The sequence below is a fragment of the Loxodonta africana genome, chromosome 18 (assembly GCF_030014295.1).
Source record: "Loxodonta africana isolate mLoxAfr1 chromosome 18, mLoxAfr1.hap2, whole genome shotgun sequence".
NCBI lineage: Eukaryota > Metazoa > Chordata > Mammalia > Proboscidea > Elephantidae > Loxodonta > Loxodonta africana.
In genome coordinates, this window is record NC_087359.1 from 36,400,633 (window position 1) to 36,427,471 (window position 26,839).

The window sequence follows — 26,839 nt, forward strand, 5'->3', positions numbered from 1 at the left end:
TTAACTATTTTTCGCGACATTTTGATGCCCTGCCCCTTCTCTCGCAGGATCCCGGTTAGTCTCGCGATCTTTGGGAAGTTCCGTTGGGGAAGATGGCGGCGGCCGCGAGCACCCTTCACTTCTTGCCGCCGGGGACTTCGGACTGAGCCTTCCCGGGAAGAGTGGGGACTACTGGTGCCCTGCGTCCCGGGAACCCGAACCAATTTGGTTCCCCCGTTGGTGGGGAAGGACTAATCCTCTTGTGTGGCAGACTCAGGCCTTCCCCACCTCGAGGATGAAGGCTCAGGGGGAAGCCGAGGGTGAGTGAGGGGGAGAGAAGAGGGCGGGACACGACTGGAGGAAGCCAACCGGTGAGAGGGGCTGAGGCCGATGCCCCATGGGCGCCACTCTCCAGAGGGCTCAGAGTCCAGGAGGCAAGATGTGTATGAGTTTTAGACTGACCGTGCTTTCTCAGGTGATGGTGAAGTTCCAACTTTGGGGTGATGGGGGCTTCCAACTTCTGTGAAGGTTTCCTGCTCTACTAGGGGCAATCATTTGGGTCTCAGGGCACTTTTAGCATAAAGTCGTGGGAAACCAGGTGAGTGAATCTAAAACTGCTTTTACCTGGTGCAAGAAGAGATGTCTGAATAGCGACATAAAACTAACAATACAGAGCTGCATGTAAAAGTACTGGAGGATGTTTTGGTGTGAGTGGGATGATTAGGATCTTATGATATTAAAAGCCAGCAGTTCCCTAGAATACCACAGCGTTCAGACCTCGTGCTATTGTATATTTTTAAAATGCTTTGAATTTCATCCTTCCAGTGGCCGGACTAACTTACAACTGCTGAAAAATAACTTTTCTGTGGAACCTTACCCAGCCCCTCTAAAGTTCCAAGCTCCAGTTTAAATTCTTCCTTAGCATTTTGGGCATAGTTCTGCTAAAACAACTCCTTGTGTTATTTTTGTTTACTTATCTTCTTCACTTTATCCTAAGCTTTGTGGATTAGGGACCCTGCCTTCCTCATCTTTATGTAGTCCCTGGCATAGAATAGCTGCTTTAAAAAATGTCGATTTGAGCATCCAAGAAAGACGGATCTTGTTTTAGAAGATCTTCTCCCTCTTGCATCAACTCTGATTGATGACATTCTATTCATTTTTCAATGCTAGCATCAACTGTTATCTTTTTTGTAACATCCCCACAACTGATCATGAACTTTTTTTCCTTTGAATTTCAGTAGTGATGTGTTTCTGTTTTTGAGAGCATATCTCACTTTGCTTTGTGTGACTGTTATTTCCACGTTAACTTATCCACATCCTTCACATATGTCATCTCAGACGTTTTATATGTTTTTGCATTTCCAGTGGTCTTTAGCACAGCTCCTTGCTCATACTGGGTAGCTTAAGAATTAGAGGAGGGTTGGAGGGCACATACTTAGTCCAAAAACCACTCTTGTCTACCTTTCTCTTAGCTCTGCTGGAGATTCATCCTCTGGTCATAGATCTTTTCCATGTCCATGTAGTTTTAGTTTAAACTCAAATAAGAAATACCTGAATGGCTAACAGAGCCTGATTTCTTTTTTTTCATAATTTATTTTATTTTCTTGTTGTTACTGTTGTTGAGACTATATTCCGCAGAACATAGACCAATTCAACAGTTTCTACACATACAGTTCAGTGACATTGATTGCATTCTTTGAGTTGTGCAACCATTCTCACCCTCCTTTTTTGAGTTATTCCTCTGCCCTTAACATAAGCTTACTGCCCCTAAGTTTCCTACCTTATTTTTCAGGTTGCTGTTGTCAGTTTGATCCCATATAGATAGATCTTCAAACAAACAAACAAACCCAAAAGAGCCTGTTTTTTTGATCCCGTTGCTGTTGAGTTGATTCCGATTCATAGCGACTCTATAGGACAGAGTAGAATTGCTCATAGGGTTTCCAAGACTGTAAATCTTTATGGATGCAGACTGCCGCACATCTTTCTCCCTCGGGCTGGCTGGTGGATTTGAACCTCTGACCTTCCAGTTAGCAGCTGCGTGCTTAACCATTGCACCACCAGGGCTCCTTTGTTTTTTTGATAGCACCTACAAATTGATCTCTCAAAATTATGTCAAAATATTTAGGAAGTCAGTGTTTTCACATTGAATACCAATTAGCCATAGTAAGGCCATGTTCAAATGTATGCTCTACATCTGTCATGCAAGGGGTTTCGTGCATATCATGAAATGACTTTGTCACTGAATTGTAGGCTTAATCCTGAATCGTGATTAAAGATGGACCTTCTTTTGATTACTCTTAAATGTTTAAATAGAAAACAGCCCTGCTGTATGGTATTCCTTAGGTCAGACCCATAATTTGTGTCTTCCCACCATTAAAAATACTTTGTATGTTTTGAAGTAAATAATAATGAAAAATATTTCAACTGAGTTTTTGCTGGGGTGAAGTTGGAGTTTTCTTTTGCAAGAAAAACTGTGGAAGGGCCTGGTAAAAGAGTTTCTAATTATTCTTTCTGATTTATGTCATAGAGTCAGAAAAGCTGAATAAGATGAGTTCTCTCTTGGAACGACTCCATGCAAAATTTAACCAAAATAGACCTTGGAGTGAAACCATTAAGCTTGTGCGTCAAGTCATGGTGAGGATTGTGGTAAAGTGGTATGCTTAAATAATTATTTAATAAGCTGACATCTTTATGTGGGCTTGTTCAAACTATAGTCCTTATAGTGTGTCTTCAGTTTTATTTATCATCAAACACTGAGTACGTGGTGGCTGTCAACATTAGGAATCTTCCTGAGAAGGAGGTGTATTTATAAAATTGTGTTAATCGTGAGTACACTGGGGTATTTTAGGCAAAAGTGCTAAGTAATGCACCTATAAGGGGCACATTTGATGGACTGGTATAAGGAGATTTTATTCTTCACTTCCCATGAAGTTCCCTTATACTAATCTTATAGTACTTTTGATGTGTCTGTATTGCTAGTAGAGGTTGTGATTTCATTACTAATAACAGGCAAACCCTGGGCTTTTGCTTGTCTACTCTTTCAAACTCTTTCTCTGCAATACTGCTACTTCTTCCCCTGATCATTCACCAATATGAGGAGCCCTTAGCCAGTTAACTGGACCACAAGGGGCCAGTCTCAACACAGGATGTTATGATTCCAGTGGTAATCAAAATATAGGAAGACTTTACTCCCCTTTTTTTAAAGCCTGGGTGGTGGTTGTATAGGTGTGGTCACTTTGTGTTAATTCGTGCATCTATTCACTTATGGTTTGTGTACTTTTCTGTATATATGTTGTACTTCAATGAAAATACCCCTTGCCCACATCTTACTTGAGTCCAGAATAAGTTCAGTATGATAGACTTTTTGGTGTTTAAGATGAATGTATTAGTGATACAGCACTAGCAGAACAACGGAATTTAGTGTCAAAAGACCTATATTTTAGGCTTAACTCCAGCACTTATTACCTCTGTGACCTTGGAACACTTACTGGATCTCTCTGAGTCTCAGTTTTCTCATCTGGAAAATGGAGGCATATAATACCAGTTTGCTTTCCACATAGCTTTGCGGTAAGGATCAAATGAGATAATGGACATGAAAATGTTGTGTTGCTAAAAGATTTCAGTAATTGTAAATTCTACAAATGCATGTATATCTTCTGACACGTGTGTGTGAGCATAGACGGTATTTTATAAAAAATGTCTCAAGTGAATAAATGGAAAATTTTCCAGTCCGGGAATTTAGAGGATGTTATTTTTTGTACTCCAAGCCAGCCATATTCTAGTTTGAGATATGTTTTATTAATGATTTTGTAATTAGAGGAGTCCCAGGAGGCTACTTGGGTGCTCTGTTGGGGTACCAGTATCTTGGTTTGGTCACCGTGGCTTCCATTGTCTACTTAACAGTTGTGTAGGTTCTGAAACCTAGTTTTATTGATATGTCAGGCCTTTAAAACCTTTCAAAACAGGCATACTAACCAAATCACAGAAGATTAGCATGTAAGTCAGAACATCCATTTATTTATAATAGAAGGTTTATCTTGCTAGTTACCAGAATACTCGTATCTATTATCCAGAACGTCCCTTTCTTAATTTAGGGTATAAGGGAGGTCAGATTATTAACTAATGAGGCGTTTGTTTTGTACCATAAATCTGTTCACTTTTCTGGGGACTGGAATGTTTTACAGAGAGATGCTTTCCTGGATTGAGTTAAAAAACTCTGCCAAATTATTTGTTCTTTGGGGGTCCTGCTCATGTACTACATATTCTATTTCTTGGTGAGGGTTTAATACAATTGAGATTCAGCTTGAATCTAGTTTGACTAAGGTTTGGTTGCATTTCTCAGGTTATATGCAAATCACCTTGTTAGATTTGGGAATTGCCAAATCTCCTGAGCTACCCCATTTAAATCTTATAATTTAGTCACTTCTACAGGAGGCTGATCTCATCTGTTACGTTTTGATTCTTCCTAATTTTTTCCCTTATTTTAGATCTGAGAATACCCTTTTTTACCCTCGTGGATATGGATGGACAGAGTAACAGTTAAGATTCTATAGACTGTCTTGAAATATTACCATTAGTATAATGCTTATATTTACCTGAAATACTGTAGGTTTGATTAATTTTCACCTGGAATGTTTTCCCACTTGACACACAGGAGAAAAGAGTTGTGATGAGTTCTGGAGGGCACCAACATTTGGTCAGCTGTTTGGAGACATTGCAGAAGGCTCTCAAAGGTTCGTAAGCACTTTTAAAATATGCTGATTTTTTTAAATTCCCAGTTTAAGAACTACTGTTTTATATTTACACTGGAAATATAAATTGAGGCAGGTCAACTTTCTATGCTGTGTGTTGCTTTCGCTTTCATATATGGAGTCGAAATATGAGCTCTTTCCAGAACTTCTAAAATATTTATTTTTGATCCTCTTTTGGAGGTCTGGTAGAGACTTAAAGATAATTGATGGCAATAACTAAGATAGCAGGGGAAAGCTCTTTTTTTGTCACATGTTCTAATTAGCTCTTAAGAAGAAGGTGGATATTTTAACTTACTTGAAAGATTTTTACAGTGTTTATGGGCAGTATTTTCAATAGAGCAGATCATAAGGTTTTGAAATTTGTTATTCATGCTCATAATTACTAAATTCTATTTTGGGGGAACAATGAAAGTAAAAATAGGTTTTACTTTGATCCTAATTCAACTGAGTATTTATGTTGGTTTTGATGTTAATCTTTATTCTAGCATTAGCAGATAAGCATGTCTTTTTTAAGTTAAATATAACTTGTAGCAACTAAGGGGCAGTGAACAAAGGGAGAGGAGAAAAGCCCAATTTTTCAAAGTACTTAGATCCTTTTTTTGACAATTTTTATTGCCTAGGCCACAGCTAGGCTTTACTAATAAACTTTGTGCCCATTATAGGCATTTGAACTGTTAAATATGTTATGACTTTGGAAAGACAGATATACTCCTCAGGAGGTTTTTGTGTTTCAAGAATACAATTATTTGGAGAATGCTTTGTGATTTCCCTTTTTGTCCTTTCATAGTAACGTCTTTACCAGCAATGACTGACCGTTTGGAGTCTATAGCAAGACAGAATGGGTAAGTAGTCTATCTGTAAGCAGAGATATTAACTTAGTGTTGACTTTGGGTGGCTTTATTTATGTAAATTGTATTAATTTTTTGTTTTGATTTGTTCCTGCTAGACTGGGCTCTCATCTCAGTGCCAGTGGCACTGAATGTTACATCACGTCAGATATGTTCTATGTGGAAGTGCAGTTAGATCCTGCAGGACAGCTTTGTGATGTAAAAGTGGCCCACCATGGGGAGAATCCTGTGGTATGTATTGTTGATATTTCTCTGGAATCTCTGGGGTTTACTTAGGGACATTAACTTAAAAACGAACTGTTGGGGTTTTAAATAGCTTGGGTTTAGTTTTTTTCATGAGCCACTATAAAGATGATGGGATGGGCTACAACATCAATAGCTAGAGTGGAATATAGAATAATGTGGGTTCATTTCTGACATCATCCTAGGGCTTTCACAAGTGGAAACACTGGAGGAACCCTTTTCATTCCATATCAACAGACATGAGCGCAAATTAACAGTAGGTGCTGGGGATAGGAAGATAAATCATTTGTGATTCCTATCCTCAAAGTGGAAACCCTGGTGACGTAGTGGTTAAGTGCTATGGCTGCTAACCAAAAGGTCAGCAGTTCGAATCCGCCAGGCGCTCCTTAGAAACGCTATGGGGCAGCTCTGCCCTGTCCTGTAGGGTCGCTGTGAGCCGGAATTGACTCGACGGCAGCGGGTTTGGCTTTTGGTATCCTGAAAGCACTCATACTCAAGTAGGACAGATAATCTTGTACATAGCTAACGTCTCTGAAAAAATCCTGTAATAGAGATGAAGGTAAAATGTTATGTAACCAGATAGTTGGTGTGGATTCCAAGGATGACATTAAAGAGAGGTCCTCATGTTTCAAACAAGCTACTGAATATTTATTCCTTTATGAACTACATATTTTTATTTTTAATTTCCCATCCTAAACCCCATGCTTCACCAAGTAGGAAGAAGATGCTTTCTGAGCTTTTAATATAGGGACTTTCTGTAGTTTTGATGTTTTTGTTACAAAGCATGTGCTATTATTAAAAGAGAAAAATTCCTGGTATCTTCAAGGTGTTAAAGTGGTTTAACATTTTAATATAATTTCTTTAATTTCAGAGCTGCCCAGAGCTTGTGCAGCAGTTAAGGTGAGCAAATGATATTTGTTTTATATTGACAGACAGTGTTTTTCTTTATCGCTAGGGTTTGAGACTAGGAAGAAGTTACTTTCCTCAAGAACACGTTTTTCAGACTCTGTACTCGTTCACTTTCAGAATCGTCTTAGCTTGGTTTTTTACCCTACTCAGTCTATGCCAGGGTTTCTCAATCTCAGCACTATTGACATTTTGGATCGGAAAATTCTTTGTTGTGGGGGCCTACCCAGTGTGTTGTAGGAAGTTGTAGCAGCATCCCCTGCCACTCCCCGCTAGTTGACAGTAGTCTCCCCCTAGTTGTGACAGTCAAAAATATCATCAGACAGTGCCAAATATCCTCTAGAGGGCAAAATCTCCCTTGATCTAGCTTTAGGAATTCTGTGTGGAACAAAAATAAATAGAACCTAATCATTGAATCGGAGAGAGTTTGAGAAAATTTAGTCTATACCATGAAAATCTTTTCTCCTTTCATTTTGAGAACTTATTTTACATTAAGGCATATGTATGATAAATTCCTGTCATAGTGGAAGTGCTAGGCTTGACAGTTAAACTTTCAGTAATTGGTAGCTTTTTCCACTAATTTATCTTTTCCCTTTGAATTGTATAGAAATTTCTGTCCTTAAATTTAAACCCAGAATCAACTTCCTGGGAATTAGACAAAGTCATTGCATCAATTTTGCGTTTTAAACATAGCAGAGTTCTTAGCTATAACATGGAGATGTCTTAGAAAGGGTGTGATATTGAGGAAATAAGTTTACACTCAGCCTTCTCAATGATCAGTTTAGTATAGCCAAGTGTGCACCAAACTTGAACCAGTTTTAAAAGAATTGTAATACAATGTGGGGGGAAAAAAAAAAACCTTTTTATAATTTTATTGAATTGGTAAGTCTAGCAAAGGTGAATTCCTAGACTACTTCACAAACGGCCAATATTTCTGGCTCTAAAATGGAGTAAAGGAGTCCTAGTGCTACAATGGTGAAGCACTTGACTGCTAACCAAAAGGTTGGCAGTTCAAACCTACCAGTTGCTCACCGAAGGAGACCTGGTGATTTGCTTGTGTAAAGACTGCAGCCTGGGAAACGTTACGAGGCAGTCCTACTCTGTCCTGTAGGGTTGCTATGAGTTGCAGTCGACTCGATGGCACAAAATAAGAACAACAAAATGGAGTAGGAGCCACACCAGCTTATGAACTGATGGTGTTTTAAAGTTAATTTGTCAGCCTGTTTGGAAGTGGAAACTTCAGAAAGAAAGTTAAATTTTACACCTTTTTTTTATTCACTATGTACAGATGATAATTTTAAGGCAGGGAATATATTTTGCTGTTGCTCTAGTTTCTTACCATCTTCATGTCTATATGTAGTAAGTGCTCAATACGGAAATTTTGAAGTATCCTTCCAGAGAGAGAATATCACTGAGTTATGTTAGATTTCTAAGCCTGCCCATAAGAACACGCATTTGATTAAAGACTAAAAGTCAAAGCCTGAATATCTGGTCCTGGACGGCCAGAGGTTATAGTAGTAGGGTTTTTTTTACCCTTGAGGCAGGCCTGGTTGTAGGAATATTTTGGAATATGTGGGGTTTGTCTCCACCTCTAGGTCTCCCATCTGTTTCCTAGCATTCATTTTTCTCCTTAGCTCTCTGCTGTCACGTTGCCATATACCTGCAAGTGTTCTGTCTTCTCAGCTTATTTCCCATTACCTCTCTTTTAATAAAAATTTTATTTCCTTATGATATCTAATCTCAGTTACATATAAGATGAAAGGAAAGTGACTTATTAAAACCAGGTCTCATTATTTAGGAGCTAATATGAATTATTGGATCCTTTTGACCTCTGTCCAGCTTATTAACACCATCTACAGAAAAATGGGGCAGAGAGAGAAAGGGAAAAATTTCATTTCTTTTGTACTTCTGGTTAAGTCTAGAAAACTTTGGGGATAAAGATTAAAACAAATGATTAAAACCAGAGTCTTATATAGCAATGATTTTTTATTCTTTTCTGTAAGATCTAGTTTTAATTATTATGTTGTATTCTCCCCCTTTCCTTGAACTCCCTATAGGGAAAAAAATTTTGATGAATTCTCTAAGCATCTTAAGGGTCTTGTTAATCTGTATAACCTACCAGGGGACAAGTAAGTATTTTGATTTTTTTTGCTTTTTTGGGAAAAATCAGTATAAATCTAGATGTGATTTTGTGCTTAAAAATTTGCCAAGTTTTCTGCCCGACCTCATTTGTTGATTTCTACTCATATTGACAAAATAGTTAAGCTTCTGACTTTATATCTTTTAAATACACAATATCTGCATTACTGGATTGTAATATCAGAAGACGGATGACTATAATTTTTGAGATGTCTTCAGCATATTGATTTCTAGGCTGAAACAAATTAATTATTGTGAAACTGGCTTGTCTTTTTTATTGTTAACCTACTGGGATCTTGTTAACGTGCTTGGGTCTTTAAACAGATAAAAATTAGGTTTGGTAGATCATTATTGATTATTTTTTTTTGTATGTTTTAGTTGCGTTCAGGATAGACTTGCCCCTTATTTAGGCTTGCTATGTCTCTGTGTGTGTGTGTGTGTACGTGTGTGTACTTAACTCTTGTTCTTGTTATCCATTCCCCAGCAAACTGAAGACTAAAATGTACTTGGCTCTCCAATCCTTAGAACAGGATCTATCTAAAATGGCAATTATGTACTGGTAAGACTGACTAAAGCATCGATTCTGTATGACCCTTTTAGGTACCTTGTTTTTTAAAAAAGTTTTTCATCCTGGGAATTACTAGGATCCTATTTCACTGTGTATCTTGTCCATGTCTATTCTTTTTCCAAATAATGATTGTATTCCATCTTCTGAGTAATAGTATCACCAAGTTATTGGTTGGTATTCCATAGGTTTTATCTGGATTTGTCAAATCTGATCTCTCATCAGATAAATAACAGTCCAGCTGTTACTTTTGCTCACAATGTTACTGTTGTGTACTTGAAAATGATCCCTTTTCTTTGAAGGTGAAATATGTGTGCTATATGCCCAAATAGAGAACAAAGTTGTTAGAAAGTATTATAAGACTTTTAAGAATTGAACTCAGTATGAAACTGTACTAAGACCTTCAGGGTTTGCTTAAAAGCAAACATAGATCTTTTGTCTTGCAGGAAAGCAACCAATGCTAGTCCCTTGGATAAGATTCTTCATGGAAGTGTTGGCTATCTCACTCCAAGGAGTGGGGGTAGGTGATCATATTTTGCTTATTTAGAAAAATGTCTAATTTTAGTTGGGGGGTCATTACTAATAATTTCACCTTGAGTATATAAAGATAGTGGTAGAAAACTACCAGTTTCTATTGGGATTTGGGTTTTTTATAATGGTTTCTAAGGTGCCAACACATGCCTTCCCCCAGTTTTTTTGTTTGTTTTTTTAAATTGTGTGAAGTAAATTATTCTAGAATCAATACTTCTGCTTCTGTCATACTTCATAACCTGCTTTGGAGCATGACTTCTTATATCTGTGAAAATCATTCTTTATGTATATATTTACAGTAATGTGAATGTTTTTCTTTATTTGTAATTTACCTGATAAACGTGCATTGATGAGTGTTATTTTTCATAGGTCATTTAATGAACTTGAAGTACTATGCCTCTCCCTCTGACCTGCTGGATGATAAGACTACATCTCCCATCATTTTGCATGAGAATATTGGTAAGACTGTAACTGTGAAGCAGTTGTCATTGTTATTAGGTGTTGTCGAGTTGGTTCTGACTCATAGTGATCCTATGTACAACAGAATGAAACATTGCCCAGTCTTGCATCATCCTCACAATCGTTATGCTTGAGTCCATTGTTGCAGTCACTGTGTCAGTCCATCTTGTTGAAGATCTTCCTCTCTTTTGCTGACCCTCTGCTTTCCCAAGCATGATATCCTGGTCCCTGCGATAACATGTCCAAAGTGTGTGAGACCAAGTCTCGCCATCCCTGCTTCTAAGGAGCATTCTGGTTGTACTTCTTCCAAGACATTTGTTAGTTCTTCTGGCAGTCCATGGTGTGTTCAGTATTCTTTGCTAACTCCATAATTCAAAGGCGTCAATTATTTTTTGGTCTTCCTTATTCTTTATCCATGTTTTGCATACATATTAGGCAACTGAAAATACCATGGCTTGGGCCAGGTGTACTTCAGTCCTCAAAGTGGTATCTTTGCTTTTTAACACTGTAAAGAGGTCTTTTGTAGCAGATTTGCCCAATACAATGCATTGTGTGATTTCTTGACTGCTGCTTTGTTTTTAAAAAATATTTAAAAAAAAAAAAAAAAGTTTTGAGTATTGGCCCTGCCTATACTCTTTGGTTTGCCACCTAATGAATTCACCATCCTTAAAAAAAAAAAAATCATATTTGTGCCCTTATGTCCTGATACACACATGCAGTTGATCCTCATTTTTCATGAGTTTACCTACTCGATGACGTTTATTTGTAATCCCAAAATCAATACTTGTGGTAGCTTTGCAGTAATTTGCATATATGCTGTAAGGACAAATACAAATTAGAAGAAATCTAAACAAGAAGAGGCTTACCCTCCTTGTTGGAAAAAAGAGAAGAGACTCTCCCCATCCCTTTTCTGAAAAGTATTTATTTTAGAAGATTTGTAATTGTTAGTTATTTCTCTGACTTTTTGAAACATACGTAAATCTTTTTAAAGGCCAAAAAATAAATAAGCCTCTTGCAAGTTTTACAACCCAGGAATTTTTCCTCAAGGACCCGAAAGCTGTTTTTTTTTTGAAATGTAATTAGTTAAGGAAAATAGCACCCCTAATCTTCTCAGGCACCCCTAACTTATAGCTCGTACAAGTCTCCAAGTTGCAAACATACCTCTGGTCATAAAGACATGAGAAATTGGCTCCAGACAGAGTAGGGCAGGAGCCTAACTTTTAGCTCGTACAAGTCTCCAAGATGCAAACATACCTCTGGTCATAAAGATATGAGAAATTGGTTCCAGACAGAGTGGGAGAAAAATACAGAACAAAATTCAAATTCATAGGTGGAGATCAGACTTACTAATCTGGCAGAGACTGAAGAAAACCCTGAGACTGTGGCCCCTGGACACCCTGCTAACTCAGAGCTGAAACCACTCCCAAAGCCGACCTTTCAGTCCAAGATCAGACAGGTCCTTAAGACAAACAGTAACGAACATGAGGGATGAGCTTCTTAGTCAAGTATAGAGACCAAATGAGCAAAACCTGTCCAAAAGCAGAGACAAGGCAGGAAGGGACAGGAAAACTGGATGGATGAATGGACACGAACCCAGGATGAAAAAGGAAAGGGGGAGAGTGCTGACACAATGGGGATGGCAACCAATGTCACAAAACAATTTGTGTATGAGTTTTTGAATAAAGTAATTTGTGCTGTAAATTTTCACCTAAAACAAAATTTAAAAAAATATGGTAAATTTTTTTTTTTTTGGATATAGGCAATTAACAGACACAGGTAGCTATCCCAATAGCCAGGTAAATTTAGGTTGAACTATGTGTGACAAGGAAACCCTGGTAACATAGTGGTTAAGAGCTACGGCTGCTAACCAAAAGGTCGGCAGTTCAAATCCACCAGGCGCTCCTTGGAAACCGTATGGGGCAGTTCTGCCCTGCCCTATAGGGTCGCTGTGAGTCAGAATCAGCTCGACGACAATGTGTTTTTATGTGTGACAAGGAGTCCTTGGGTGGCACAAATGGTTAAGCGCTTGACTACCAGTCAAAAGGATGGTGGTTTGAACCTATCCAGAGGAACCTCAGAAGGCAGGCGTGGTGATGTACTTCCAAAAGGTCACAGCTTTGAAAATCCCATGGAGCAGTTCTACTCTGCATACGTAGGGTCACCAAGAGTCAGAATCGACTTGATGGTGACTAACAACATGTATGACAAATAGTGCCGTTAGGTACTCTTAATTGCGGACTAGTTGTCATTTATCTTGTGAACGTGTACGAAACGAGTTGCATCTGCTTGGCTGTATGAAAGGGTAAAATTCTGTCTTCTCAGTCTCTGGCAGATTGACTATGATATACATCACACGTGGTTTAATGCTTATTCAATAATAAAACTATTCTTTCTCTTCCACTTTTGTGGAAAGTTTATCTGCAGTCGCAGGAGATTTTAATTATCCTTCCCCAACAATGCATAGAGTGGTGAAAAAATTGAGTTGCTCCATGCATAGGTGTCCAGCTGAAGTTGAACAAAGTGATTCTGCCTTCTTGTTTCAGCTTTCATACTGTACCACAGGTGTCCTTTTTACAGTCCATTTAGTGCCACATTTTTCACATTTTTGTGCTTTTTGTTGATGATTTTGCTGTTTAAAATGACTCCCAGGTGTAGTGCTGAAGTGCCATCTAGTGATTTAAGTGCAAGGCTGTGATACTCCTTATAGAGAAAATAAGTGTGTTAGATAAGCTTCATTCAGGCATGAATGATAGAGCTGTTGGCTGTGAATTTGGTGTTACTAAATCAACAATATAAATTAATTGGTCCCTGGGTGGTGCAGATGGTTTGCTCTCAGCTACTAACCTAAAAGTTGGCAGTTCAAACCCATTCAGCATCACCATGGAAGAAAGGCCTGGTGATCTGTTTCTGTAAATATTACAGCTAAGAAAACCCTATGGAGCAGTCCTACCCTGTAACCTATGGGTCATCATGAGTTTGAGTTGACTCAGTGGCAGTAGGTTTGGTTTTTTATGTTAAATAAGGTTTCTTTAAACAGGAACACACATAAAATGAGGTTATGTATTGATCAGTCGATGAAAATGTTGTGACCAGAGGCTCACAGGAATCTAACCCTGTGTTTTCTCTGTAGCATTTGTTAAGTATTCATTAATTCAGTGTTTTTGGCAACTTCATAGAATGTACCTCTTGGGAATAATGAGAATCAACTCCGTGTATATAAGATAGACTAGGAAAAAAGGGCTGGTGATCTACTTCTGAAAATCAGCCAATGAAAACTGTGGATCACAACACTTTGATTCCATTGTGCATGGCATCGCCATGAGTTGAAGGCTGGCTCTACCATAGCTAAGAGGAAAACAACAACCCAGGGACTACACACACACACTCTCTCCCTCCCTCTCTCCAAAGAGTTAATGCACTTGGTTACTAACTAAAAGGTTGGAGGTTTGAGTTTTCCCAGAGGTGCCATGGAAGAAAGGCCTGGTAATCTACTTTTGAAAAATCAGCCATTGGAAACCCCATGGAACACAGTTATACTCTGACACATGGACATTGCCATGAGTTGGAACCAACTTGATGGCAACTGGCTATATATGCACATAAATCTGTTGCTGTCTAGTTGATTACGACTTATAGTGACCCTGTAGGACAGAGTGGAAACCCCAGTGGCGTAGTGGTTAAGTGCTATGGCTGCTAACCAAAAGGTCTGCAGTTCGAATCCACCAGGCGGTCCTTAGAAACTCTACGGGGCAGTTCTCCTCTGTCCTGTAGGGTCACTATGAGTCGGAATCGACTTGACGGCAACAGGGGTGGTAGGATATAGTAGAGCTACCCCATAGGGTTTCCAAAGCTGTAATCTTTACAGAAGCAGACTGCCACATCTTTCTCCTGCAGGGTGGCCGGTGGGTTCGAACCACTGACCTTTTGGTTATCAGTTGAACACTTTAACCACTGTGCCACAGAGCTCGTGTGTGTGTGTGTGTGTACGCAGACACTGCCTTATACAGTTTTCTAGGCTGTGATCTTTATGGGAGCAGAGGACCAGATCTTTCTCCTGCAGAGCTGCTGGGTGGGTTTGAACCTGCAACCTTTTGGTTAGCAGCCAAGCACTTAACCATTGCACCACCAGGGCTCTCTACATATGTATATACACCCATGCATGTACATATATTCACATATACACACATACATATATAGTAAGAACTTAAATGCTTTTAAATAAGTCAGTCAGTGAATGAATGAAAAGATATATACCATCTGACCAGGAATCATCAGCTTTATTCATTACTTCAAAGGTGAGAAAATTAGCTAACTTATTAAAGAAATATAGTAACGGATTTTATCTTTTATTTGTATTTTTATATGCCAAAAAAGATAGTGAGAAATGGCCTAATACCTCATTTGCTTCCCTCTTAACATAAGTCATTGACTCTATCCCATAATCATAATTCCACCTAAATGCCTTCTTAAAGTTACAGAAAATAAGTAAATATTGGTAATGAACCTTTAAAAAATTTTTCCTTGGCATCCATTGTTTTCTACGCTCTGTTTTACTTAATGATAAATATTGGTTGTTTAGAAAGGCAACTTCTGGCATTTCTAAGGTAGATATTACAGTATCTCATAAAGAAATTATGATTAATAAACTTTTATACAGAAGCTATTCTGCATATTTTTTGCTTTTTAATGTTGAGAATCCCATAATTTGTGTTACTTTGGCGAACACCCTCTTTGTTTCTTACTCTCAGTTCCTCGATCTTTGGGCATGAATGCATCGGTGACAATTGAAGGAACATCTGCTATGTACAAACTCCCAATTGCACCGTTAATTATGGGGTCGCATCCAGTTGACAACAAGTGGTAAGTTAAATATAATTCTAGGGCAGCAAGTCTATGTTTTCAGTTTCAAGTCCAATATGAAACAAGTGTTACTTTCACTTGGCTCTTAGCCCACTTGAATTTCTAGAGACTGGCTTTTTGTTTTATCCATGTAATTTCCCTTTTGTTCAGTATCTATTTGAATGCTTATCTCCGAACTTTAGTCACAGAACACGTTCCCTGCCTTGAGAGAGAAAACAGAAAACTCTGTGCTAATTCTCTGGTTAAGTGGTTGCTCCCTTTTATCTTTTGGGACTTAAGATGTTGATTTGGAGTTATGATAACTGGAGAACATGCCTCAAGATAAATATTTGATTAAATACTTCCAGATTAACAAATAGGATGTTTTAGAAGTAGAGGAAGCAAGTTCAAAGATTGAGCTTTTGATAGACTTTGTAAGTATGTGTATATGTGATATATATGTGTCTAAAAATGGGGGTTTGGGTTTTTCATTTTCATATCAAGTCAAAATCTAACCCTCTCCCTTTTTTTTTTAAGGACCCCTTCCTTCTCCTCAATCACCAGTGCTAACAGTGTTGATCTTCCTGCCTGTTTCTTCTTGAAATTTCCCCAGCCAATCCCAGTATCTAGAGCATTTGTTCAGAAACTTCAGAATTGCACAGGTGAGTTTTAAGCACCAGGAGCTAATACTTGTTGTATTTTGAAAAGGAAACTTCAAATTCATATTATCTTAGACTTCTTCCAGTCTTATAACCCTCAAAAAAGTACTGATAAGTGTAGATGTGATTATGCTATATGCTAATAATGCTCAGTAAATACTTTTTGAATAAGTCAGTGAATAAATTACAAGTCATGAAGGGAAAACTGAGCTGTCAGTGTTTTGTTCTCAGTGTGACCATTACCCTGATCCTTGGTTCTCTAGGAATTCCATTGTTTGAAGCTCAACCAACTTATGTACCTCTGTATGAACTGATCACTCAGTTTGAGCTGTCAAAGGACCCAGACCCCATACCTTTGAATCACAACATGCGGTTTTATGCGGTAAGTAAGGCACTATGAAGGTCCCTGGGTGGTGCAGACAGTTTGCACTTGGCTAATCAAAAGGTTGGTGTTTCAAACCCACCCAGTGGTGCCATGGAAGAAAGGCCTGGTGATCTGCTTCTAAAGATTACAGCCAAGAAAATCCTATGGAGCTCAAATTTACTCTAACTCATGGGGCTGCCGTGGGTTGGGATTGACTTGGCAGCAGGTGGGGGGAAAAAATCCCTATGCAGCTAGAATGTTGTAGGGGGTGATGGGATCCAAGCTCAGATTTTCCTTTATAGGATTGTTGAGGTCAGATAATTTTCTTTTGGAATGCTGGTCCTATTTGCTCAGTCAGACAAGAGATTGTAGAAATCTTTGAAAAATACTGAAGAAAGAGGGCATGAGCTTTCAAGCCAGGAAACAACAATGTATATTTCATTGTGTAAGTCTCAGATTAAAGCTACTTAACATTATTTGAACTTTTACCAGCTTTTAAGTGAGTTTTAAGAATTCCTATTCTTGCAAATGTCATGAGTTTATAACCTAGAAAGGTCTTTAAGTACATACAGAGAGTAAACTATGAAGGTTCTAAACCTCATCTGGGCTTGAATTGATTTGAATGTTTTGCAGATGGTCTGAAGTTGTAGTTGCCAAATTTTGTCTGCATTATAATTATATAGGGTGTTTATTAAAAATACAGATTTTTCACTTACACTACAGGAAGCGCTTTTATACAGTTTTTTTTCCTAAATTTTATTTTGTTGTTATTGTTGAGAATATAGTTTTTTAAAAAAAATATCGTATTTAAGGTAAAAGTTTACACAGGAAAATTAGGTTCTAATTTAACAATTTGTACACAGATTATTCAGTGATATTGGTTACATTTTCCACAATGTGTCATCATTCTCATTGATTCCGTTGTGGTTATACCATTTCCAGTACTCTAGTTTCCATGTCCTCTTACCGTCTTATCTTTACTTTAGAGTAATTGTCCATTTGGTCTCATAGAGATGATTTTTCAAAGGAGCACACAGTGCTCACGGGCATTACTCTTCATTTTATGACCCAATCTGTTATAAGCTAATAGATGACCTCAAGGGATAATTTTGGTTTAAGGAGTATCTCAGGGCAGTAGTCTTGGGGAAGTCCTCTAGTCTCAACCAGTCCAGTAAGTCTGGACTTTTTAAGAATTTGAGTTCTGTTCCACAGTTTTCTCCCGTTTTTTTATTAGTATACATCTATTGTGGCCCTGATCAGAATGGTTGGTAGTGGTAGCAAGGCACCATCTAGTTCTTCTGGTCTTAGGGTAGATGAGGCCATGGTTCGTGTAGACTATTAGACTACTTTCTTCTCTGAGTCTTTGGTTACCTTCTTTCTCTTTTGTTCCCGTTAAGTAGAGACCAATAGTTGTATCTTAGATGGCTGCCCACAAGCTTTTAAGACCCTAGACATTACTCACCACATTGGGATATAGAACACACACTTAATGAACTATATTATGCCAATTAACTCAGTTGTCCCATGCGGCCATGGTCCTAAGCCTTCAAACCCAGAAAACCAGTCTCGGGAGGTATTTGGTTATGTCTAGGAAGTATCTGTAAGTCCTCTATGTGGTGTATTTTGTATGTGAATATACATGCATATACACACATATCTGTATGTACATATGCCTACAGATAAATCTGTCTGTGCACACATATATACCACACATGTATTCCTTTGTTGTTGATGTTTTTACCCAGATTTCTGAGGTATTTTTTATGTTAGTTTAGGAAACGGCTAGCATTGAGCATTCACTAAAGGGGTTTGTTATGGATTGAATTATGTCCCCCCAAAAATACATGTTATAGATCCTAACCTCTAAACCTGTGGTTATAATCCCATTTGGGAATGGGTTGTCTTTGTTAATATGTTAATAAGGCAGGATCAGTATAGGGTATATCTTGAGTGAATCTCTTTTGAAATATAAAAGAGATTAAAGTGAGCAGAGGAGAGATGGGGTAAGATAGATGCCAAGACACATGGAGATCTCCAGGGAACCAGGAAGCAAAAGCTAAAGAGACAAGGCCAGAGCTGACAGAGAAAATCTTTCCCCCAAAGCTGGTACCCTGAACTCAGACATCCAGCTTCCTAAACTGTGAGAAAATAAATTTGTTTGTTAAAGCCATCTAGTTGTGGTATTTCTGTTGTAGCAGCACTAGATAACTAAGACAGGGTCTTTTTAGCCAAATGACTAATTGGCATTTGTAATATCAGCTGACCAAAGAATTCACTATGGAGTTTTGTTTTTCCCCAACATGTTGCTGCCCCCCCTTTTTTTTTTTTTTTTAAGGATAGTTTGTGGCTGGAGTACAATGGGCGAGTGACATTCTTTTGCTTTGTTCATTTTTGCCCAGGCTCTTCCAGGCCAGCAGCATTGCTATTTCCTCAACAAGGATGCTCCTCTTCCAGATGGCCGAAGTCTACAGGGAACCCTTGTTAGCAAAATCACTTTTCAGCACCCTGGCCGGGTTCCTCTTATTTTAAATCTGATCAGACACCAAGTGGCCTATAATACCCTAATTGGAAGCTGTGTCAAAAGAACTATTCTGAAAGAAGGTACTGCTTTTCCTTTTGATATATTTACTAGCAGATAGACACCAACTACTAATTTGGTGACATCAAAATTACTGGTGGAGCTTTTAAAAATATGGGTGCTTGGAGCCCTGGGGGCACAGGAGTTGAGAGATTGGCTGCTTACCAAAAGGTCGGCAGTTCGAATCCACTAGCCGCTCTTTGAAAATCTTACGGGGCAGTTCTGCTCTGTCATGTAGAATCGCTATGAGTCAATGGCAATGGTTTTTTGGTTCCCACACTCATGGTCTGGATTAGAGCCTCAGTGGGAGGAGTTGGGAGTCTAGTTTTAAACCTCATGAATACTGTTGATGGAACCAGTCTATAGATTGGCATTTGGGAACCACTGTATTATTGTATATTATAGTGAGCATATGGTTTTTCTGCACACAGTAATATAATTGGGTAGCTCAGGATCTGTACCTTGCAGTAGATATATTAGGTAGAAGTTAAGATGCCATTGTGACAGAGGATTTCTTGATAGCTAAATTTTTGATTGTTGGGACAGTGCTCTCCAGCTTTAGTCCCAAGTACACTTCCCTTCCCGTTCTTCAGTGAACTTCACTCGTATAGCTTGAAACAGGGGTACCCTGTGCCACTGTGCCACCCCCCCACCTCCACCCCCAAATACTGGAATGCTTATGTTTCTTAAACACAGCTGGCCATTAGAAGCCTTGATGTGAATTTTGACTGCTCCAGCTATCCAAAGTTAATTTTTTACCTTTAGTTGTAAAACACGTCAGTGATAGATATGTATCAGTGCAAATTGGTAGGCAAGCAGAAACTGGAAAGGTAAATCAAGATACCTTTCATGGGAACAAGAATTGCTTTAGAAATGAGAAACTTCTGAGACGTAGAGCATATGCAAAAGATATTTGTGGGCCTCCTATCTCATGTGCTTGCGCCCTAGGAGGATTTTCAAATAGTTTCAGTCCTACAGAGAAGCATGCTTTTCCCGAAGTAGTATATGATCCTCGTCTCTGGGCTGCCAGAGCATTTTGATTAGGAACTTATGTTGATAATTTTAGATTGTAGCCTCTACATCCCTTCTTTACCAAGCTATAGGCTGCACAACTAACAGCTGCAAATACTGATAGAAAGCAGGGTTTATGGCAGTGAGTCTGGATGTGTGTTTTTCAGATAGAATGAGAAACTCCTCTTGGTCACTTTATTTTCAGAATTCACTTTCAGAACAGGGTGTTTATATCTGCCAATGACTTTTATATTTTAGGGGTTAAATCTGTCTTGAGAAAATTGGTAGTTTCTTGTTTTGGAGAAATTTACACCATAAACTCGCAGATTCCTTAGAATGTGATTCCTTCCATCACCTCTGTGCATAAAACGGTAGATATGGAATGTGAAAAAATGTGGGATTTAGTTTCCAGTGAGGGAAAGAATTTCACTCTGTATATTTAGGGATTATTATTTATTGTCTCAAGTCTTATATTTGGTTGATTGTTTTATGATCCTTTTCTTTGCCATTTAGATTGTCCTGGACTCCTTCAATTTGAGGTGTGTCCCCTTTCAGAGTCCCGTTTCAGCGTGTCTTTTCAGCACCCTGTGAATGACTCCCTGGTGTGTGGTGAGTTGTGTGGGTGGCTTGCTCATGAGAGAAGTTTTGTCCTTGTATCTTTTCTGGAAAATCAGAAGCTGCATCAATTCCAAATATTTCCTGTATATTTTGTCTTTCAGTGGTAATGGATGTGCAGGACTCAACACATGTGAGCTGTAAACTCTACAAGGGGCTGTCAGATGCACTTATCTGCACAGATGACTTCATTGCCAAAGTTGTTCAAAGGTAGCACTAGTCCTTTTCCATCAGAGTCCTGTTAAGGGATTTATAAGGGGTGCTGTTTTCAGAATTAGGGTGAATTGGAAATTTAAGCGGAAAGCATTAAAGTCACTGGTTTGACTTTACCCTTTTCTTTCAAATTCAAAAGTGATATAAGCTCTGCTTATTTATTTGTTGTTTATTTATCCATTTGTTGTTGTTGTTGTCAATATCATTATGAGAGTAACAGGAGGTAAGGTAGGTAACTTCAGGCCTGGAACTAAGGTACTTTTAGGAGAGAGAGAGTGAAATAAGGTGTAGATCTTTTTTCACTTACCCTTTATGCCACTTTTAATATATAACTTCTCAAATGGTATTATGTGGGAAGATACTTAAGCCGGTCACCTTCCCAGAAACATTAATACGTAATTTTAAGGTTTTCTAGAGCAAGGGCCAGTGGCCTCTTTTTGTACATAAATTTTATTGGAACACAGCCACTTCCATTCATTTACATATTGTCTATGGCTATTTTCTGCTATGACAGCAGAGTTGGATAATTGTGACAGAGACCATATGACCCACAAAGCCTAAAATATTTAGGACCTTAAGAAAAAGCTTACTGATACAAGTTCTAGAGCAAAACATTTTTAAATACGTGCCTATAAATACAAATTTATCTGTAAAACAAAAAGTGCTTTGCCTTAAACGGGATTTCATACTAGCATTGTTATTGAAGACATTAAGGTTTAGAACTCGACGGGTCAAGAAATTTTTCTAGTGGTTCATTAGTTAAAATAAATCATATATCCCATTAATTAACATGTGAAGCCTCAAAAGGAAGGCATTTTCTCATTGAGTTCCATTATTACCAGTGTTGGGGTTTTTTTTTTAGCTTCATTATAAAATTAAATTATTTGGAATTTTGTTTGTGTTTTCTTTTTGGTGAGTACTTCATAACGAAGTTGATGATTGCCTACAGGGTCAGGGTTTTTTAGAATGAACTTACCCAAACCTCTGCATTTGATAGTACTGCTTCTGTTTTTCAAGTTACTTGTATCACCTGAAAAGTGTGTACTGAAAATCTCTTGATGGTTTATCAGACAAAATCAGAGTCTGTTTTCCCAAATGAAAAATTGCTTTCATTCAGTAGCTGGTGCGAAGTTAACTTGGTTTTTTCCATATTGTCTTACAGATGTATGTCCATCCCTGTGACGATGAGGGCTATTCGGAGGAAAGCTGAAACCATTCAGGCCGACACCCCAGCCCTGTCCCTCATTGCAGAGACAGTTGAAGACATGGTGAAAAAGAACCTGCCCCCGGCTAGCAGCCCAGGGTATGGCATGACCACAGGCAACAACCCAATGAGTGGTACCACTACACCAACCAACACCTTTCCGGGGGGTCCCATTACCACCTTGTTTAATATGAGCATGAGCATCAAAGATCGGCATGAGTCGGTGGGCCATGGGGAGGACTTCAGCAAGGTGTCTCAGAACCCAATTCTTACCAGTTTGTTGCAAATCACAGGGAACGGGGGGTCTACCATTGGCTCGAGTCCGACCCCTCCTCATCACACGCCGCCACCTGTCTCCTCGATGGCCGGCAACACCAAGAACCACCCGATGCTCATGAACCTTCTTAAAGATAATCCTGCCCAGGATTTCTCAACCCTTTATGGAAGCAGCCCTTTAGAAAGGCAGAACTCCTCTTCTGGCTCACCCCGGATGGAAATGTGTTCGGGGAGCAACAAGACGAAGAAGAAGAAGTCATCAAGATTACCGCCTGACAAACCGAAGCACCAGACTGAAGATGACTTTCAGAGGGAGCTATTTTCAATGGATGTTGACTCACAGAACCCTATCTTTGATGTCAACATGACAGCTGACGCTCTGGATACTCCACATATCACTCCAGCTCCAAGCCAGTGTAGCACTCCCCCAACAACTTACCCACAACCAATACCTCACCCCCAGCCCAGTATTCAGAGGATGGTCCGACTATCCAGTTCAGACAGCATTGGCCCAGATGTAACTGATATCCTTTCAGACATTGCAGAAGAAGCCTCTAAGCTTCCCAGCACTAGTGATGATTGCCCACCCATTGGCACCCCTGTTCGAGATTCTTCAAGCTCTGGGCATTCTCAGAGTGCCCTCTTTGACCCTGATGTCTTTCAAACCAATAATAATGAAAATCCATACACTGATCCAGCTGACCTTATTGCAGATGCTGCTGGAAGCCCCAGTAGTGACTCTCCTACCAATCATTTTTTTCCTGATGGAGTAGATTTCAATCCTGATTTATTGAACAGCCAAAGCCAAAGTGGTTTTGGAGAAGAATACTTTGATGAAAGCAGCCAAAGTGGGGATAATGATGATTTCAAAGGATTTGCATCCCAGGCATTAAATACTTTGGGGGTGCCAATGCTTGGAGGTGATAATGGAGAGACTAAGTTTAAAGGCAATAGCCAAGCTGACACAGTTGATTTCAGTATTATAACAGTGGCTGGTAAGGCTTTGGGTCCTGCAGATATTATGGAGCATCACAGTGGTAGCCAGAGTCCTTTATTGACCACTGGGGACTTAGGCAAAGAAAAGACTCAAAAGAGGGTAAAGGAAGGCAATGGTACCAGTAACAGTAGTCTGTCAGGGCCAGGATTAGACAGCAAACCAGGGAAACGCAGTCGGACCCCTTCTAATGACAGCAAAAGCAAAGATAAGCCTCCAAAGCGGAAGAAGGCAGACACTGAGGGGAAGTCTCCATCTCACAGTTCCTCTAACCGACCTTTCACCCCACCTACCAGTACAGGTGGATCCAAATCTCCAGGCAGTTCAGGAAGATCTCAGACTCCCCCAGGTGTTGCTACACCACCCATTCCCAAAATTACTATTCAGATTCCCAAGGGAACAGTGATGGTGGGCAAGTCCTCCTCTCACAGTCAGTACACCAGCAGTGGTTCTGTGTCTTCCTCAGGCAGTAAAAGCCATCATAGTCATTCTTCTTCCTCTTCCTCGTCTTCTGCTTCCACTTCAGGCAAGATGAAAAGCAGTAAATCAGAAGGTTCATCAAGTTCCAAGTTAAGTAGCAGTATGTATTCTAGCCAAGGGTCTTCTGGATCTAGCCAGTCCAAAAATTCATCCCAGTCTGGGGGGAAGCCAGGCTCCTCTCCCATTACCAAGCATGGACTGAGCAGTGGCTCCAGTAGCACCAAGATGAAACCTCAAGGGAAGCCATCGTCACTTATGAATCCTTCTCTAAGTAAACCAAACATATCCCCTTCTCATTCAAGGCCACCTGGAGCCTCTGATAAGCTTGCCTCTCCAATGAAGCCTGTTCCGGGGACTCCCCCATCCTCTAAAGCCAAGTCCCCTATCAGTTCAGGTTCTGGTGGTTCTCATATATCTGGAACTAGTTCAAGCTCTGGCATGAAATCTTCAGGGTTAGGATCCTCAGGGTCATTGTCCCAGAAAACGCCCCCATCATCTAATTCTTGTACAGCATCTTCCTCTTCCTTTTCCTCAAGTGGTTCTTCCATGTCATCCTCTCAGAACCAGCATGGGAGTTCCAAAGGGAAATCTCCCAGCAGAAATAAGAAGCCGTCCTTAACGGCAGTCATAGATAAACTGAAGCATGGAGTTGTCACCAGTGGCCCAGGGGGGGAGGACCAGATGGACGGCCAGATGGGGGTGAGCACGAATTCTAGCCATCCCATGTCCTCCAAGCATAACATGTCAGGAGGAGAGTTCCAGGGCAAGCGTGAGAAAAGTGATAAAGACAAATCAAAGGTTTCCACCTCGGGGGGCTCAGTGGATTCTTCCAAGAAGACTTCAGAGTCAAAAAATGTGGGGAGCACAGGTGTGGCAAAGATTATCATCAGCAAGCACGATGGAGGATCCCCCAGCATTAAAGCCAAAGTGACTTTGCAGAAACCTGGGGAAAGTAGTGGAGAAGGGCTCAGGCCTCAGATGGCCTCTTCCAAAAACTATGGCTCTCCACTCATCAGTGGTTCCACTCCAAAGCATGAGCGTGGCTCTCCCAGCCATAGTAAGTCACCAGCATATACCCCCCAGAATCTGGACAGTGAAAGTGAGTCAGGCTCCTCCATAGCAGAAAAATCTTATCAGAACAGTCCCAGCTCAGATGATGGTATCCGACCACTTCCAGAATACAGCACAGAGAAGCATAAGAAGCACAAAAAAGAAAAGAAGAAAGTAAAAGACAAAGATAGGGACCGGGACCGGGATAAAGACCGAGACAAGAAAAAATCTCATAGCATTAAGCCAGAGAATTGGTCTAAATCGCCCATCTCTTCAGACCAGTCCTTGTCTTTGACAAGTAACACAATCTTATCTGCAGACAGACCCTCAAGGCTCAGCCCTGACTTTATGATTGGGGAGGAAGATGATGATCTTATGGATGTGGCCCTGATTGGCAATTAGGAACTTTATTTTCTAAAGCAAAAAACATGGCCAGAGAAAACCTAATGATATGTTTGTAGGAAAACCACCATAAGGGGTGAGTCAGACAGGTCTGATTTGTGTTTAAAAATTTGAAATGGCATGGCTTTGACACGAGCTGGGTGAATTGAGAAAGGCATAGCCAGACCCTACTAAAAAGACCACAGGGTTTGATTCTGGTTACCAAGAATTCCTTGTTCTTTGCCAGAAAAAAAAAAAGTTAATATACTTCCTTAGGAAAGGGTAGGGGGGAGGTGGGAGGGGTATAGGGAGAGGGAAGTGTGGGAGAATTCTGTGGGAGATAGTCATATATTTTTTTCTCCCTTTTTCCATTTTTTAGGCCATGATTTAAACTCATTTTAGTGCATGTATTTGAAGGGCTGGGCAGGACATGAATAAGCAATACATTCCTTGATGCATTTGCACGAAGGTTGTTCACCTTTGTTTGGGCAGTTGTCCATTTGAAGCATGGGCAAATGAAGGAAGGACTTTGGTCATTTTGGACACTTACATAATGTTTGGTGTCTGTTTCTTAGGAGTGATTGAGGGTGGGAAAATTATTTTAGCTATTTATTTGTAATATTTTAACCCTTTTATCAGTTTGTTTTTACACACTGTTTCTGAGGTTCAGGGTTCAAAATGATAGGAGACAGAAGAGCAAGGCTTATTTGGTAGTAGGGGGCTTATAGCTTGTGCTGATACTGTAGCATCAAGCCCATGTATGTTAGAGCCCACCTTTGGAGTTAAATAGAAAAACCAAAATGATATTTTTATTTTTAGGAGGTTTTTCATAGGGTTCAGACATCATAGGAATATTAGGAGTTACCTCCCCTAGAGGTATTAATTTATATTCACTTTACCTTAAAAAGAAAAGTGGGCTGGCTTTTTAGGATGAAGACATTTTCAGATGAAGCAGGGTTTAATGTGGGACAGCCTCCCCAACCCAGTGGCATGAAAACCATTACAGAATTAATAGTTCTTCTGTTCCCACAATGTGCCAAAAGTCCATATCCCAGCATTTTGTTTGTGGGAGAACTGATGCCATTCCTGAGAGCTGGGCTCCCTGTTTATCTCCATTGCAAGGAGGAGTCCAGACTTTAATCACTCCACAGTATGTTCCCTAAAATAAAATAGTTAAAAATTTGCAGCCATAGTTCACTTAAAACAATTTCAAACTCACTTGAAGAAGTGGGAACCTGGAATGCTAGGTGGGCATGAAGATAAATCCTTGCTACTATGTAGCAATACAGTTGGACCTTTTGGAGAAATAGGTCTGAGTCTGGATTCTGGGGGACATCATTAAGAAGCCCTTTTCATAAATATAGAAATCCAGGAGACCGTTTGAGTGCAACACAAGTTCTCAGTATTTGGAGGGTCCTCTCAAAATTCCGCGGCCTTACTTTGATTTTGACACCTGCACTGTGCCATTCCTGATAATTCCATTCAGGATCTGTATCAGCAGGATGGGGCATGGTCCCCAGCACAACTCTTCTGGATTAAATAAAAAAAAAAAAAAAAAAAAAAACCCAGGTGATTCTTTTTTTTTTTTTTGTATGTGTGTCCTAAATGGAGTGACTTCATCAGACATGGAAGAATATTTCTATACTCAGATCTTTCTGCAGGTTGGAGTTAGCACAGAGTTGGAAAATCAGTTTTGCCTTTCTTTCCTGGATTGTCTCTGATTTCCTCTAGTGTTCTCCCTTTTCTGGTCATCA

General features: G+C 39.5%; 1 protein-coding gene across 2 annotated transcripts; it reads left to right on the forward strand.

Annotated features, from left to right (window-relative positions):
* Positions 1 to 26,649, forward strand: MED1 (mediator complex subunit 1). Of its 2 annotated transcripts, XM_003414690.4 has the most exons (17): positions 5 to 299; positions 2,507 to 2,613; positions 4,634 to 4,712; positions 5,518 to 5,572; positions 5,677 to 5,809; positions 6,693 to 6,721; positions 8,785 to 8,856; positions 9,351 to 9,425; positions 9,878 to 9,951; positions 10,332 to 10,421; positions 15,170 to 15,281; positions 15,798 to 15,922; positions 16,183 to 16,301; positions 18,683 to 18,884; positions 20,386 to 20,481; positions 20,592 to 20,697; positions 21,863 to 26,649. In XM_003414690.4, exons 1-17 carry the CDS (start codon positions 275 to 277, stop codon positions 25,104 to 25,106), a joined length of 4,743 nt encoding a protein of 1,580 aa, XP_003414738.2. In that variant the 5' UTR covers positions 5 to 274; the 3' UTR covers positions 25,107 to 26,649. The 2 variants fall into 2 exon arrangements, with proteins under 2 accessions (XP_010592691.2, XP_003414738.2); XM_010594389.3 differs by lacking the exon at positions 2,507 to 2,613 and having other exon boundaries at positions 1 to 299.
* Positions 26,650 to 26,839: the final 190 nt, after the last annotated feature.

Coding starts and splice junctions, on each gene's coding strand:
- MED1 (XM_003414690.4), top strand. CDS start 275: ATGAAGGCTCAGGGGGAAGCCGAGG. Junction 300..2,506: donor GGCTCAGGGGGAAGCCGAGG/GTGAGTGAGGGG, acceptor TTTATGTCATAG/AGTCAGAAAAGCTGAATAAG. Junction 9,952..10,331: donor TCTCACTCCAAGGAGTGGGG/GTAGGTGATCAT, acceptor TATTTTTCATAG/GTCATTTAATGAACTTGAAG.